Source organism: Melanotaenia boesemani, chromosome 15 (assembly GCF_017639745.1).
Source record: "Melanotaenia boesemani isolate fMelBoe1 chromosome 15, fMelBoe1.pri, whole genome shotgun sequence".
In the NCBI taxonomy this organism is placed as follows: domain Eukaryota; kingdom Metazoa; phylum Chordata; class Actinopteri; order Atheriniformes; family Melanotaeniidae; genus Melanotaenia; species Melanotaenia boesemani.
The window spans coordinates 30,610,936-30,629,054 of record NC_055696.1 but is presented as its reverse complement, the minus strand read 5'-3'; the positions used below and the strand labels follow the sequence as shown (position 1 = coordinate 30,629,054).

The window sequence follows — 18,119 nt, the reverse complement described above, 5'->3', positions numbered from 1 at the left end:
CCCAATAGCATACAGGTGGGCATTTTAGGACACAAATTAGATATTCTCATATCATACCACCTCTGGCCTAAAATGCCATTAATCCATAAAACCTCCACCTTCCCACATGACATCCAATAATTCCATCAAAAACCTGCACATGCCCCCAGTGATTTTGATTATCTACGGTCAGATTATAACACACAATGCGGCGTATATAAAGGCATGTTAATACATTCCATAGCGTCAATACACATAAAATAGCCACAAGAATCAATAATGGTGGAGCTACATATGTTCTAGCGGTGACAGACATTCCTGAAAAAATGTCCCACCAGTGATGAGCACTGTCCATCTCCACCATCCTTGCTGCATGCAAAACCTGTTCCCGGTTAACTAGAGTTGTTGCTAAGGCACGGGTAACATTGTTACATTGTGCCAATTCCATAGGTGTAAACCTTTTAAACAACCTGAGAACGGTACAGTAGGCAACTGAGTATGGTTGTGAGTAGTAGCTACGCAAAGGGTGTTGGGGCCCACTTGCCATAGCATGTCGCTAGCTGGTTCTATAAACCATTCACACAGTGCCGTGTCTCCTGTAAAGCATGGATTTCTATACCCTTTAGATAAGAGGCAGGCTTGGCCTCGATCAGTAGTTTCACAGTCCGTCAGGTCATACGTGTGATTGGTTTGGGGACTAAACCATTCACCGTGAGTTCTCAAAAACATATACTTATTATGTACGATCAATGGTAATACCTGAAACTTACAGATGGTGATTACTTGAGTAACATTCCACTGTATCCAACTTACTGTACACATGGTCATATTACATCGAGTCTGTTCAGGTTTTATTTGTAACCATAAAGCATCAGATATATCAAACAATCGTCTCCATTCATTTGGGTTAGGTGTAGTTATTACCCGTACAAACCTCTCCTCCTGTAGTCAGGAATATATCACCTGTAAGCCACACACAGTTGCATCAATAGCTTTGGTTACATTTATTAAAACATCGGCAGTGTCATTAAACAATCTAGTTTGCCATTTCAACTGTTGTTGTAAAATGATTGCAGTCTCTTTTTGGGGTCCTATAGGGACCGGCATCCAGTTCCCCAGGCGATGAACGGCCTGGCTAGCTTTATTTCCAGTGTTGGACAACATTGTCCAAGTGATTTCTCCTGTTCGAACCACAGCGTGTGCTTTTTCCTGGCAGGTCGTCACCAGTGGAGCTGTATGATTTTTAATTACTAGTTCCTTTGGCAATGCGTCCACTGGGTAAATAAAAGGGTTAGTCCGATTATCTATGGTTGTAGCATTTCTTAACTGATAAATTGGCAATGTAACAGGCCTCATTGTTGTTGCGTTCCTCCAGCCCATTCGAAACTGAACCACTTCCTCCATCGACTGGTGGGGGGTCATCGCAGTGACAGTGAGGGCAGCTAGCAGCATGCCCCAGCAGGCAGCACCACCAGGTCTCAGGGGGGCCCTAGCGAGGATCCTTCTGCGTCCCCTCCTTATTGGATCTTCCGATCAACCTCCTCCACTCCCACTCAGACATCCACCAGGCACACCAGGCTGAAAGAGACACATGACTTCAGAAGAATATAGCACACAGCATTAGTCTTTTAAATCCAAATCCCCCTTGACCTCTAGTAGTAAACACCTGTGGTGTTGTTATTTCTTGCACCATTGTCATATTACATGGTTTTATTACCAGCTGAGCTATTTTGTCACCTTTAGTGACCACAAACGGTTCAGCAGCTATATTTACTTGTCAGGTCCAAAACCTGCTGAGCCGTGGCTCGCAGTGGAATTTAGCATCATTTTGTTTTTTCCACATTTTAACACTTTCGCACCATGACCATTTGAGTGAGTGGTGTCACTCCTTCTGCAAGGGGTCTGTTATTAATTTGTTTAACCACCTCTGGTAAATTGCACTTCCAATTATCTAAACTATTATCACCTGCGGCTTTCCTCAGTGAGGATTTTAATAATCCATTTAGTCTTTCAATTAACTCATAACTCATCTACCTCTGCCAGAGCCACGATCACACAACTGGACTAAGTCAACCACTGTACTTACTGCAACCTATAACTGTCGCTCTGATATTATATATCATATAATTATATAATATTTGTATCCTTTGCACATCATCCAACATTCTGTATCATCTTTACACATCCTTTATTTACATAGTCATATTTACAACAGCTATTTTCATTATTACTTCATCTTGCCACTGCACCCTATCTGCCAATCCACTCTGGATTTCTATCTTTATTTTATTTCTGTTTTTATTCCACTTTACTTATATTGTATATTTTACTTCTATTTTTTATTCATAGTTTATGCCACTTATGACACTGGACTATTGTAACAACGCAATTTCCCTTCGGGGATAAATAAAGTTGTCTGTCTGTCTGTCTGTCTGTCTAACCCTGCTGCTTGTGGGTGATATGGAATGTGATAAATCCATTCTACATGGTTTTCATCTGCCCATTTCCTTACCATGTGACCTGTGAAATATGATCCATTATCAGTTTAAATTCATACAGGCATGTCATAATATTGTTCAATCACGTCTAAACATTTTAACGTTGCCTTTTGATTACTAAATTTACAGGGATGAACTATCAATACTCCAGAATAAGTATCTACAGCAGTACATGCATATTTACAGTTCTGTGAGACTGGCAATGGTCCAATAAAATCCATCTGCCAGATTTTCTAATTCTCTTATCATCCCTTGTACAGCAGAAGCAGGTCTGTCTACAGCATTTAACATTAATGTCAACACCAGGGGTCTGTAATGTGGAGGACCGGTTTTTATCAGATGATCCCGTACTGATTTGGGCACATTCATATCAGCCCATGCATCAGCCGTTCCCAGAAACACTCCTTCCCTCATCATTAACTGAGCCACCCGTTGCACAGCATCTCTGATAGTATACCAGGGCCGGGTAATTGGTGTCCAATCACCGGGCAGGCGGAACACAGTTCCGGTTGCAAGGGCGTACAAAGAAAACACAGATGCCGTGGCTCCACGCAAATCTGTCATTGCATCCCTGTATGCGGCATTAACATCAGGGTTTCTGGATAAACTGACAAATTTATGTGCATCCCCCTGATCCACATCAGTTTGATGGGCCCCTTCTTCCAACAATCTTACCAGCCATGAATCCAGGGGCTCCTCCACCCCCTGCCTGAATTTTCTCCCCAGATGTGACACCTCCTCTGCAATATAATCCTCTGTAATTCTCTGAAACAGTGCTGCAGGGGGTCGTGGTTGCACCATAACGGGCTGCCCATTTTCATCGAACATGAGGTCACCCAGCCCGTTTACAGCCTGAACAGGGGCTGCAGGACCCATATTCTCAGTCTGGCGACGACGGGTCACTGGATTTGCCCGATACCAGTCTAACCCTTCAGCCTCGTCCCAGACATCTTCATCCCATTTCATGGGATCCCAACTAGCATCCTCCCGTACCCGTGCAGCCACGGTACGGACTTTGGCAGGGTCAGTACGGCGGGGCGGTCTCCTCCGCATTTGCCGCCGAGTCTGAGCCAAACCCACCAAAGCTTTGTTCAAACATTGATTCAGTGCTTCTTTCTCTGCCTGTATTTTCATTACTTCTTGCCTGGCTAAAGACAGCTGTGTTTCCAACTGTTCTTTTTCATCAGTTAACTTTTTACACTTCTCCTGCGATACACGCCATGCTGATGCACAAAACCACGCTCGCCTCTGAACCCCCCCCAACGGGGATTTCAGAGGAACAACAATTTCTTTTAGCGCAGGCAATGCAGCCGCTAGAGAGCCGTCCTTTACAGCATCTCCCCACGGCTCGGGACGACCACCGCCGTCCCGCAGACAGAGCGCAACTTCACTCCATTCACCAGTCCAACCTGGCACATCAGATTGCTCCACGGCGGGAGACGTCCTATTCTGTTTCTTAAACATTTCTGCAGCCACCAAATAATATCAATTACAATTTATTAATTTATTAATCCTGTTCGTGACGCCAATAATGTAATGTGTGATTTTAGAGGTTCGTGGTGGTCGGCAGATGAAACACACAAAGTCAGAGTGCTAGAATAAATGTGTCAGGTTTATTCCCCGCAGCTCATGACACTCATCATTACATCTCAATGGGTTCAGCCTTATAAGCATAGCATAGCATAGCATAGCTTGCCCTACCTTTGACACGGACTGGAGAGCCAACAATCCCGGTAGAGTGGCTTAGAAAACCCCGGCTGGGCGTTCGTACGTAACCCGCAGCAGACTCTACCGAGATGTGGGATTTCCCCGTCTTTATACTTATTTAGAAAAAACACAACATCGCATGAGAGAGAGGATGGCCGGTCCTTCCCCACAGGCGAGGATGAGGCCTGAGATCCTGTCTTGTAAACATATTTACAAGACACCCTTTTCTCACCCTTCCAAAGATAGGCAGTTACACAGGCACCAAAACAAGCAGAATAATATAACAAAAACAGTATACAGGTGGTCACTTGGGACAAAACAAGCAGTTATATAATATAATAGCATGAAAGTGGGCATTTTAGGACATAAATTAGATATTCCCATATCACATGGGAGCACGCCCGGCTGAACAGGCTGAATCTACCATCATTTTAATTTCTACTTTGTATTACTGCGTAAAATGGATTCATTGTTCTTTACAGGTTTTGTTAACGTCACCACATTTTCTGAGATCTGAACGTTAAGAATATGTGTGGTGACTCAATAAAACAGTTAAACCGGATGTGTAAAAAGTTTTTTTTTTCTCTCTGTAAAGTTTTTACCACCGCATTTCAGTCATTTATGGAAAGTTTGTCAGTGATGAAGTTTGAAATGTGCGACGTGACTTCACAGCAAGCTGTCATATAACTGATTTAGTCATTGTCACATGTGTCATATTAACACAGTAATGCTTGTTAAGACCCCGTCTCACAATCCAGGGGATAGGGATCAGTAACAAAACGAGCCGGACCAAACGTAAAGATGCGTAAAGATATCCCACAGGCCTGAGGATGTGACACCTCCACCCTTAAAATCTTAGGTCCATCACAAAACATTCTTTTTTTTCATCACTGGAAACACAGAAAGAATGGTTATTTCATCCTCAAACAAACACATTTTTCCAACTTTCATTTTTCACACATCTAATTTTCATGTGTCATCATCACCATCCCAGTCACATTCAGGAATCTCTATAGTGCGTCATCAGTACAGACATTGTCGGTACCTCTCTTGGCAAATTTTCAAATGGTATTCTTGAACAATGAGTGCCCAGCGCATCAGTCTCTGGCTTTGGTTGTACATTCTTAAAAGGAATGTCAGCGGATTGTAACCAGTAAAAACAAGGGTTGGCACAGAAGAGGAACCCACGTAAACGACAAAATGCTGCAGAGCTAACAACAGGGACGGAGTCTCTTTTTCTATGGTAGAATGATGCATTTGGTGCTGGATGAACTTCCGCGAGTAATAGCCCACGGGGTGATCAATCCTTCAACAGTCCCTATTAACACCTCCAAGCGGTCATCTGTTCTTTGGGGGGGGTCTTCTATAATCTCCCTCACTTTAGCATCAGGGGCATCATGTGTTTGCTCCAAAGCTCTGAGGAGCTCCATCTCAGCAGTCAACTGAATTGCAGCCTCTAAATTTTTAATAACACATAACTGTCCTTCGCTTCCCAAGACACCCCATTACACGTCACGAGCATGGCCAGACAGCAACAAAGCCTTAAATTTAAGTCTAACCGCGTCATTCCATCCATTTACATCAGCAGCCAACTTGAATTGCTCCACCCAATCAGACCATTCGCGCTCTGTCCCTGTAAAAACTTCAGGCATAAACACAGGAAGGCCAATTCGACTCATTGGGACAGACGCAGAACCCAGGTTACTAGAAGGGTTCCTCCCTGTATCCAGTTCAGACAAACCCAGCTGGGTCGAGATACTCTCTGCCTCTGACATTTTATTTACTGGATCCCACTGCTGCCACCAGTGTAATGATTTTTCTGATCTTAAATGTTTTCGCTACCACCACCTTTGTTTATCCGGTCTGGTTCGGTTTCAGAGGCAAAGGAATACCCACCACAAGCTGTTTAAAATAATTGAATACAGAAGTTTATTTAGAATTAATAAAGTCAATTTCTGATATAAGACGCCTGGGCTGGCGGATCAGCAAGGATACTTCAGCAGGCTGGATAGCTCCTTTGACGTCCCATACACCAATTCTGCACACAAAAGAAAGCAGGTCACACACCCTCAAAGAGGCACAGCACACAAGGCTTTCTGCCAGCAGTACACTGCAAATCAGGGGATTCACTCCCACACCACCTCAAGAAGAGCCACTACAACTGTAAGTAAGCAGTAAAACAACCCTCTGGTCACTAGGGGGGAGCGAAGCGCTGCCCATCCAATTTAGCTGCCTCTCTGAATGCTCGCCGACTCAGACGATGTCAAATAATAAATCTTAATAGAGTCAAAAGAATCAAAATACATCATTTGGATATCCAATAGAATAACAACATAAAAATAGGGTATAGTTAAAATAATCAGACTTATCCTCCCCCGGTCTGAGGACAAGACCCCTCTGTGGGGTCTAGATACTGGGATTCCCGACAGGACATCAACTCTCAGGTCAGGTCGGACACGTCGGCTGGGCGGCGTCTCGTGCAGCTGTAGTCACCAGGGTATCACAGGGAGCTTAGGCCACAGGCAAGGCACACTCTAATCCCCAGTCCCTATAGCTGTCTAAAGGAGGCACCCAGCCTCCCCTCCTGGCCAGCACAACGAAACTCCCCTGATTAACTTTCTTCACTTCCGGCAGCACTATAAGCTGCGAACAGCACCCACCCGCCACGGTGCACTTCTCCAGCTCCAGTTTACAATCAACATGCTTCTCTGGTCCATTCACTGCACCCGCTTCCCTGCCCCTTCCTTCTTACCTTACTCCCATTTATCCCCTCTCATTACACCTGGTTGCTTCCAATCACTCCCCCCACAGGTGGATCACATTAGTCATCAAGCGTCAGTGCCACCCACACTACAGCTGTAATGGGTTGGTTACCAGTTCCAGAGTTCATAAATTAATAATTCAGCAGTACTTATTTTAAGGTTGTTATTTATATTCAGGTTATTAGGCCTGTATGTTATTAAGCAACACCAATAATAATAATGATAATATCAATGATCCCCATGGATGGATGCATGTAATGGTGTCTCCCTGAGGACCCGGAAATTCAGCCACACACACAGTGATAGATTCCAAGAAAGTAATTTATTCAGTCTGGGTAATGGAGGAGATGAGCAGGGTTTGGTCCAGTAGGAAGCGGTGGCGCCTTCCTCAGGTAAAGCAGGGAATAATATCCTGAAAGGGCTCCAGAAACAGTCAGGATGATCTACAATCCAAACAAGTAGAGATTTAAGAAGCCAAGAGTCATAAACAGGGGTAGGAGGCAGACTACTTAGCTGGGGCAGGCGAATATCCGTGGTCGTTCCAAAACAGGTCAAAATCCAGGAGAGCACAAGGCAGGAGCAGTCCGACAGGGGATGAGGCAAGAGAAGTCCAAGGGCCGTAACTGGGTCAAACACAGGAATCAGAAAACAAGAGTAAACGCTGGACATCAACAAGGGAAAACAATGCTGACCATCTGGCAGGGAAGCAAGGACTGGAGTGAGCTTAAGTAGGGAGGGGAGCAGGTGAAGAGAGTGAGCAATCAGGATTGCGACAGGTGGAGCAGATGAGCATGATGAGGGACTGGAGGCCCAGCAGAGCAGCAACCATGACAAAATAATAGTAAATTATATAAAAATAGATTAGTTACTTTGATATTGGCCAGCAGGACCTGTGCTGTCGAGTGTCCCATGAGACCCCAGGTACCTTGAATGAACTTGTCCCTCATCCCAGAAACAAACATGGACATGGCTGCTTGGTTTTCATGGTCAGGTTCACGTCAAACATCAAGACAAAGGCTCCGTTGTTCACTTGAGAGATCAATTCAGTGTTAATATGAAGTGCCAGGCCAGACTGGACTATGTTCTGCGACTCCGTCGTTGGTCTTGTACGACGTGTTTGGTAACGGTGTTTAATGTCCATAGCACTTCGGCTCTCAGGGTTGGGGTACAGCCAGACGTTGTGCAGGGGTCGACTTCAGTTGAAGTTACTGCTGAACTTGTCACATGGCCAGATGGTGTCTGCACTGATGGTCCAGACCAGGGGTAGCCAACGTTGGTCCTCGAGGGCACCAATCCGGCAGGTTTTCCAGATTTCCCTGCTCCGGCACACCTGACTCAAATTAAATGGATCCAACAGTCTATAAGGATCTCCACAATGACTCGTTAGTTTAAGTCAGGTGTGTTGGAGCACGGAAATCTGGAAAACCTGCCGGATTGGTGCCCTCGAGGACCAACGTTGGCTACCCCTGGTCCAGACATAAACACAGAGGGAGTTTGCTGTTTCGCTTTTAAGGCGGCAATATGCTTCGCTGATTGCTCATGTGACTCCAAAGCCTTGATCCTCATCATTCTGTTTGATGTTCTACACCGAGCTATTAATGGGTTCTCCACCCGTGTCAGCTAGGCCAAGAATGACACTTTGTCCAGCCGTGTAATATTACATTTACACTTTCCCATTTTAGTCACCGAATCTACTAAATTCTAAAGTCACTGTTAGCTAGCTTGCTTTCCAGCAAAAATAAAGTCTTCATGTGTGTTGGGCTAAATGTTCCCCAATCATTTCTCCCTGCAAAGTCAGTGATAATTGGTTCCTGATTTCAATATATTGGCAATATACTCCCTCCCCATGCTGCTCGGCCTGTCTGAAGCTTCTCTTTCCGGGGAGGGGGGCAGCGAGGCTACCCGGTCCAGGCACTCTTGGTTTGCCTTCTTGTGCAGCTTTTCAAATGGACTTTCAGATTCGTGGGTTTTTTTCTTTTCCACATATTGTATCACCCGCTTCTTCTACAAGGCACTTTTATCTTTGGCATGGTCATAATGAAAGAAATCCCAAATATGACTCTCCTTGCTTTCTCCTTGCGTTCTCCGTAGCATCATGCTAGCCGGCGCGGGCGGACACGCTGTTGACACGTGACATCACCGACCTTCAGGTGCCGTATGATGCACACACCTGCCATAAATCCAGCAGAGCAAAGTAAATAGATTTCATATTAACCTCGAGGGCTTATGTATGAAATACATTTACAAAAAACGAAAATCAGGGACATTTTTGCTTTCATTTTAGTTTGTTTTATTTTGTTTTGTAAACACACAACACAGTTTCAGTTAGTTATCATTTCTTTTAAACTCGTTTTTATTTTATTTCAGTTAATAAGAATGTTTTTTTAATTCTAGGCCTGCTGTGCACATTCATGGGTCACCATCACTTCTTTTCCACCCCTTCTGCAAGCCTGCGTCCCGGATACTCTCATTCCCAGCAGAGCACCTCCATCTAGAGAAAGCTCTTCCTTCTTCTGAGATAACTCAAGTGTATTTGGATTTACAATGAAGCTACTCCGAAGGTTCCCAGGTCCAGGATCTTTGCTGGTTTTCAAAGATAAGAAAGAACTAAATTGATTTAAACCCTTTATCAGCCTGCTTTACTATTTGGTAGAGCAATTTGTTTGTTTTATGTAAAAACTTAATGCAAAAAAACTTTCCTGAGCCATCTCTAATGTTGGGATTGGCTATGTGCCAAGAAAGTGTTCTATCCCATTACTGTTTTGAATTTTCACCATTTTCCTGTTGTTACTACTAATGGAGGTTAAATGTTTTTGCCTAAAGCCAGAATGACCAGTATGAGGTAGGAGTTGAACCACCAACCTTGCACCTGGACAACCTGCTCTACCACCTTAGCTACTGCCACTAGCTACACCTGTGCAACCACTTCCTGGATTGTGTTTTCATTTCTCTTGTTCTCTGAGAGTAAAAAAGAAAGGTGGGCAAAGCATCAACAGGCTGTTTCAAGTTTGCATTTACTTCTAGAACCACCTTGTTAAGATGTTTCTCACATCTAGTCAAGATTTTTATCTTATTTCAGGAAATCACCAGGGATTATGGAACCTCTGCAGTCCACTGTGGGGTCAACCATGCACCAACCCATAAAAAGGGAAAGCAACCCAGTGCCCTTGTGGCCATGGAACACACCCCCCAGGGGACCAGGGATGGAGGTCCATCAGCCCTGCAAGGCACCTGCTACCCCTCCAGGAGAACCAGGCCACCACCCAGCGTAGGCCAGCACCTGTCCCAAGGGCCAAACACCCAGACATGCACCTACAGGTGGATGTGGGAGTGATCCATCTCTCCCCAAGCAGGCCAGAGGCCAGCTGGATCAAAGAAGACCAAGTTCCCCAGTCAGGAAGTGTTTCCTCATCTTCAGACAGCTGGTTTTACAATGTGTGTGGGTTAGTGGAAGAAGTTCTTACGGCTAAAACTGGATAAGAAGAGGATCTGATTCTCAGCGAGATGATTAATCTGTGTGCATGTAGAATAACTGGTTTTAATATTTAGTAAGAAATAAAAGACATAATGATTAATCTCATACATCCTGCTCTTGTCTACTTTATTTCACTGAAAACAAGATGAAAAGATGGTAAGCCGAGGTTAGATGGAGAGTTCCCCTGACATTCTTACGTCTCTGCGCTTTTCAGTTTTAGCTTTTATGAACAAACATGAACATGTTATAGTAATTTTATTTTTCTCATGTTTCCCGTCAGGATTTTCATGCAAATTTGTGACCTATTCTGAAAATACACACAAAAAAATGTTGGGTTATTTTTTTAACCCAACAGCTGGGTTGAGACTGTTGGGTAGTTTAATTGGGTTGTTTTCATTAAGTTGGGTAATCTAAGAACCCAACTTGCCGGGTTATTGTTGTTGGTAGTTGAGTTATTAGCTGTTGGGTTGAATTTCCCATTATACTGTGTTGGGTCATTTGGGACTACCCAACATGTTGGGTCGATGTTCGCGCATGCGCGACAAACAGTACCGTTACCCCACCGGTTGCAGCCGTTTGGCCAGAGTCCTGGGTGAAGGGAAGGAGAAGCCCGAGAATATCTTACCGGAGCGACACTACTTTACACAGCGAGGTTTGTTACATTTTCACTATTGTTTCATGTATATGAATCATATGTATAAAGTTTATTTTAGTAACCGTGTATATTTGTAATATGAACGTCTGTAGCAGTGATTGTTAGCTCTCGGTCATTTGTAGTTAGCGATGGCTTGTGAGAAACGTTTTTTAACGGTTAGCACGCGCCGCATTAGCCAGCTTGAGTTTGCCAGAGATGTAACTTCAGTGGAAGGGGTTTCATCAAAGTTTGTGAAGGAATGGGTTGAAAGAGCTTGAGTTGTTTGTTGCTTTGTCCCTGTAGAGATATTTACCTACTTTCATTTCTCATCATAGGTCGGAATCAACATGGTTGAATACTTGGACCAGGCAAAAACATCAAGATCCTGCCCCTATGTCCTCCTGCTGGACAGCGGGACGCAGTATTCCCAAGCGTTCTCTGTTATCTCGGGGAGGACAAAACACCCCTTTTTTTCTGGAGATATTGTGTTTAGATAGTATAGTTTTTTTGTTCTGAAAAGATTAAGTACCTGTTCCCCTGTTTTTAGATAGAAATTACTTAGTGTTATGATAAGATATATGTGTATTACAATTTAAGATATTTATAAGAAAATATCCAATGTTTTAAAATATTTAATGTTAAAAAGTTTGTGGTATTTATTGTGTTAAGTATTCACTGTTCTCTATTTTAATAGAAAATTTTGTTGCTTAAAATATTTTGTGGACTCTAAAGTTTAATAAAAAAAAAATTGAATTTTTTGTGTCAATATATTTAATCAATATATAATGACCATAATATTTAATTATATTGATTAGAAATTGGCAACCCAAATGATTGGGTAGAAAGAACCCAGCAGTAAAGTCAAATTGACCCTATGGTTGGGTTATTAGAACAACCCAACTGTTGGTTTAGGGAAACCAACCCAACTTGTTGGGTCAAAATAACCCAGCATGTGTTCTGTCCAATATTTAACCAGTGTTGGGTTAAAAAATAACCCATTTTGGGTTGTTTTTAACCCAACATTTTTTAGTGTGTAATGTTGTTTAAATATAACTGAAAAACGATTCTGATTCTGTCAGGTTGGGAGTCAAAGCGTTAAGAGAACTATGGAGGCACAGAGACTCTGGTGGAAAACATGATCCAGCTGAATTATGGGAAATTATTTTATTTTAGTTTGCATTTAACCTTTATTTTAACCAGTAAGTCCCATTCAGATTACAAGATCTTTATAAAGGTAGGCCTGGCCAAGACAGCAGCAGACATGAAATTACAACAACCAATCAAAACATAATATATAAAACATAAAATATCATTTTCCTACAGAAACAAAAGAAGAGAGAGTGTATGGTTAGCTGGACAAGCAATTACAGACACCTACTGTGTCAGCCTTCATCCTCTTTAAAACCTGTACGTCAGTAGCTGTTTCAGGAGTTAAAAGCCTTTTAACAAATTCAGTGTGAGCTTTTAGGGACTGTAATGAAATATATTTAAAAAGGTGAGAGGGAGGCAGACCAAGAATGGACTTACATATAGAATTATACCAATGATGCAGTGATGAGACACAAGCCTCAACGCACCGTGGTGCACAGCATCCAGAGAGCACAAGGACAGATTCTGTGATGTTTCTAGATAAAGTGTCTGGAAATGTTCATGTTCACTGCAGTTTTTTTCTTTAAATTCTCAAGCTTGTTGGATGTGCAAGCACATGAAGTCAAGTTTAGACTGTGAGGTGGATCAGTGTTGAATACATCTTCATAAAATATCTAATTATAGTGACAGCGATCACATCTGCACAGTGTCAAAGATCCCAGTGTTATCGTCACTCCCTCTGACACAGGCACCATATTGTTGACCCTCCTAATCCTCCTCTCAGTCATTTTACATTCATGGAAGCGATTTTAGTTTTTTGGAACACAGCAGCCATTTTTTGCCGGACTTCTTTAATTTGCAGGCCGTAGATGACAGCGTTGAGCGCGGGCAGTGCAATATGACCCAGCACCGACACCACCTTCCTGTGGTCTGACAGCTGAGGAAAACGGTGCAGGATGACGATGATGAAGCCAGACACAAGCAGGATGACATACACAGCCATGTGGGTGGTGCAGGTCTGCAGCGCTTTGCTGTTCAGCATCTTGTTTCTGCTGCTCAGACACACCACAGCTATCTTCAGGTAGGTGAGGGCGACGCTGCACATGGAGGAGCCCAGCAGCACCACCGTATAGGTGAGGCCGTAGATGTTGTTGATGAGGATGCTCTCGCAGGTGAGGCTGAACAGGGAGGCGTTGTCACAGAACAGGTTGAGGACGACCTTCCTGCAGCGTGACAGGCGGATGCTGAGGCCCACCAGGATCATGACCAGCACACAGGCCGATCCCCAGGCAGCCCAGGACAGATTCGTCACCATCCTCTGGGTCATGATGGCGGCATAACGCAGCGGGTTGCAGATGGCCACATACCGATCAAAGGCCATGATCATCAGTACAGTGTGAGAGACGCTTGCATGGAGGTGAACACAGAAAGCCTGAACTGCACAGGCCATGTAATGAACGTAGCGCTCTGACTTCCACACCAGCAGATCTCTGAGCACATGAGGCACAATCACCGTCGCCCCAAAAACATCATTAATACTCATGTTGCAGAGGAGAAGATACATGGGTTGGTGGAGGCTCCTGCTGGTAAAGATCACAACCACCAGGCCGATGTTGGACACCATGATGAAGACGTAGATGAGCAGGAGAAGGATGAAGGCAGGGAGCGAGGACTGAGGGGTCACCTTTAAGGCCTCCAGGATCAGCAAGTCTGTATTTAGCGTCCAGTTGTCCATGTTTCATCTGTCACATGATAAAGAAGATGTTTTTATGGATAAAATCTGCTTCGATCAGACTCTTACAGTTAATCTATAGATATACACAGTTAAGTTAATCCAGATCTGTCATCAGGTTTATTTATTCTACAGTCATTTTCTTTAATCAGATTACGGAACATTCATATCCAACAATTTCCGATTAATTCCTAAAACCATTACACCCTCTAATTTAAACATTAAAATAAGAGAAAAAATCCTTCATGAGAAGCCTCAATGATGCCTTAATGTAAAAGAAAAACAGTCAAAGAGTCACATTTCTGCTTTGAGCTTCACACATGTCCAGTCATTTTTGCAGCATTAGAGGAAACAGATAGAAAGACGCAGCTTTACTACATCTGTCTGTAGCTTTGGGGGAGGCATAAAAAATATTCTCTTATTAACTTTCAGGGAAAACATGGAAACATTTTCTGTGAGTAGAAATAATGAGTGAGCTTCTGTTAGCATCAAATTCTGCAACAACCCCCCTTCACCTCACACTGTACGTCCAACACTGGACGCTTTTATCTGGAGTAACGATGACTTTCAGTTGCAGCATCCCATGCTAACACCTTAACTGTTGCTTGGCAACCACTGCTATACATTTCCCAGCAATGCCAAGGGTGTTTCTGTTGAATGAATTCCCTACTGTTTAATTTGGAAAGTGTGGAGCGAGGATAGAGACTAAACTTCTATCTTCATATTTGAATGTAACAACAGGTATGAATTAAATCTTCAAGTATGAATTAATTCTTCATGTTTTACAGATTTGTCACATATTCCACATGCTTACTGATTAACCAATCATATTTCTCTAATCCCTAACCAATAACAGAACAACCAAACTCATGTTAGTACCCCCTACAATCGTCTGACCAAGGCCAGCGTGACCGACTCTCGGGTTGTTGAAACTCAAAGCTTTCATTCTGGAGGTGATAAACGCATCTCTATTAGTTCATTCTGCTGAGTTGGTTAAACCTTTTATTCATTCAAACTGGGAGCGATGATTAGTTCCTCTGACCTTGATCAGCTTTTTTTGTGATTGGTTAAGGATTATTAGAGAAATCTACTTGGTTCTTGAGCAGGTGTGTAAAATGTGTGACAGATATTCTGTATGTGTAAAACATACTCTTATTTTCAGACGTGCAAACTGAATCCATACATGTAGATTTTATTTGGACATGCTATTTAAAATTAAATCAAACTGTTGCAACTTGGATTTAAACTGAATGAAATGAGCATTGTGTCATGGACTGGACACAGGAGATGAGCTGGAAGGACCCAAATGCAGGACTCACGGATACATGAAGCTAGAATGAAGGTTTAATTAAACAGAAAACTCTGCAGATGGAACACGGGAGCTAAAGTAACAAGAGACCAAACTATGAAAACTGGAATACTAAGCTGGGAAGATAAAGGACTACAGAACACACACTGACCACTAACACACACAATGAACTGGCAATAGCTGCGTTTCCATCACCCCCTAAAATTATATTTTGGAAAAACCTAAATATTGCAATAAAGAAACTGGGAATGGAAACACCTACATTTAAGAACACCCCTCAAACATCGCTAAAAGGTTTTTACGCTCTCATAAGGTGGTTTTCCAGATGTGTTAGAAGTATATTGTATAAGTGTAATGGAAACAGTTTTTTCGCATTTACACAACATACTGGGTCACGTGACCAGTTCTCCGGCTTTCTCCCACCTTCCAAAGACATGCATAGGTTAATTGGTTATTCTAAATTCTCCCTAGGAGAGTGTGTGTGTGTGTGAATGGTTGTTTGTCTGTGTTGGCCCTGACAGTCTGGTGACCTGTCTCACCTGCTAAAATGCTGGGATAGGCTCCAGCTCACCCATGACCCATAATGGAATAAGCGGTCAAGATAATGGATGGATAGAAATCTCCATCCTTCTCAAAGTGAAGTCTTGCGGGATGAGATTTTACGAGTATAACGGCTAATGCACTGAACACCATTCAATTCTACTATCAGGGCTGCTGCTGCTTGGGGGAGGTGGATCGATCCCACACCCACCTGTGCACCTCTGGGGTGCTTGGCAATTGGGATTGATGATGGCCTATGCTGGGTGGTGGCCCGGTTCTCCTGGATGAGTAGCAGGTGCCTTGAAGGGCTGATGGACCTTCATTCCTGGTCTCCTGGGGTCTCTGGATTGGATCTTCCTTTCCCTTTTCTGGGTTGGTGCATGGTTGACCCCACAGTGGACTACAGACTCAATGCTCCCTGATGGCTGCTAGTTGTTTTTGGGCCCTCTTCATCTGCTTCTGATTCTTGGAGGGATTGTGGTTGCAGATGTTTTCACTCATCCATAAACATAACTCATTCCTTTTATTTTCACCTTGTCCTGTGGGCTCTTCTATCGTCCACCGTTGGTGAGTCTGTGTGAATTGTACTCTCAGTTTCCTGTTCTTAGCTGACTGGAGGCATCCGGTGTGGCCTTCTGCTGCTGTAGCCCATCTGCTTCAAGGCTGTGTTCAGAGATGCTGTTCTGCAGACCTTGGTTGGAACCAGTAATGGGAAGAATGGCGATAAAATTAACAGTGTCTCTAACTGTGCTTTTTAAGCAACATCTCCTCACACTATATGACACTTCCATTGTTGCAACACCGTTAACGTTTCTGAGGAAAAAACATTACTGACTGACGTTATTGTAAGAAAAGATTCATTTTTGTTTTGGGTGAGCAGAAGTTTCACGTTTGTTTGGACTATTTTGTGCTGCTGCTACAGTGGAGAGGAGGTGGAGGGATACAGTTGGAACTGGAGAATACACTCAGTAGAAGAGTTGCTGTGTTGTGACCAGGAATGAAACAGCATCACATGTCCGAGCCAGAAGTTGTCCTTAAATTATTCTTACCTTTTTATTCGTATCTTATCTACGTTCTGAATTCAGTTAATAACCCTGAAGATGCAGACAGCGTTACACTGTAATTTTGCATGTTGGTGCTGTCTTCATCTTACCGGGGACTCAGGGGCAGAAACAACTACAGAGCCTTAGTGATGATGATTGACTGATGAAGAGTAAAACGTCATGGCAGACTTGGGTAAGTCAGTGTGTGCAGCCACATACAGAAACAAGCAGGAGACGCATCAACGGCGTGTCCAGAAAAATCACAGAGATAAAAGACGAGGATGTTGTGAGAAATGTTCATCATGACCAGAAACAACGTTTCTTCATGGTGGCTGGAAGCAGGTGGAATTAAGAGAAGCTAACGCTGAGGAGGAGATGGAGACACGACGTCCAGCAGCCTGAGATCATGATTTTCTTTTTAGTCATTTATTCCACTGGGTTTCCATTTCAATCATTAGTCAGATCTAATTTTATTGTGAATAAATGAGCACAGAGATGGATTGAAATTCTGTTAAAGGAAAAATATTTTAACTATTTTTTTGAAGTAACGATATAATATTACTTTTCTGAGTAATTAGTTACTCTTATAATGCTGTAACTCCATTACTGTTACTTTTTGGAAGAAGTAACTAGTTACTATAATTAATTACTTTTTTAAAGTAATATGCTGAACACTGCTTGGACCCAGTGCTTATTTGACTCCCTGTTTCCTTTCCATCACCCCCAACCAGTCTGCCCATTCTACTCTTACACCAACAAGACTTTCTGGTTCAGACAACTGCTGCTTGCTGGATGTTTTTTCCTCTTCAGACCATTCTCTGGAAACCCTGGACATGGCTGTGTGTGAAAATCCCAGTAAATACTCAGACCAAAAACCACTTAAATCCCCGTTTTTCCTCATTCTGATGCTCATTTTGAACTTCAGCAAGTCCTCTTCACCACCTCTACGTGACTAGATGCTGCCGTGTGATTGGCTGGTTAGATATTGAACAGATGGAGCTGATACAGTGGACAATAAGTGTAATGACAGGAGTCCACAAGCTTATGTGTTTGATATTGTTTTAAATTAATAAATGAAAAGCAATACAAACAGCAGCTAAATGAATGAATATAACCCCATATGATCTTAGAAGGTTGGAAATTTTTCACATTGTTATAAAAGCCAGCAACACACACGAGACATGAGTTAAGATGAAATCATTTTTAATACTAAAGATTGCTGACAGCGAAGGAAAAAGTAGCACATGTTTCTGAGAGGGATGCAAGACGTGTTTACTCCCTGCAAATAGCATTAATATGTTGTCTTTATAGAAGATGTGCACTCACATCCAGTCCAGGTGCACAAGAAGCA

General features: G+C 43.0%; 1 protein-coding gene across 1 annotated transcript; it reads right to left on the bottom strand.

The window, feature by feature from the left end:
- Window positions 1–12,928: 12,928 nt before the first annotated feature.
- LOC121653965 (olfactory receptor 52N5-like) lies at window positions 12,929–13,879 on the bottom strand. The gene has a single exon (XM_042007774.1). It carries the CDS (start codon window positions 13,877–13,879, stop codon window positions 12,929–12,931), a length of 951 nt encoding a protein of 316 aa, XP_041863708.1.
- Window positions 13,880–18,119: the final 4,240 nt, after the last annotated feature.

Excerpts from the sequence above, each read along its gene's own strand:
- LOC121653965 (XM_042007774.1), bottom strand. The coding sequence starts at position 13,879 with ATGGACAACTGGACGCTAAATACAGACTTGCTGATCCTGGAGGCCTTA.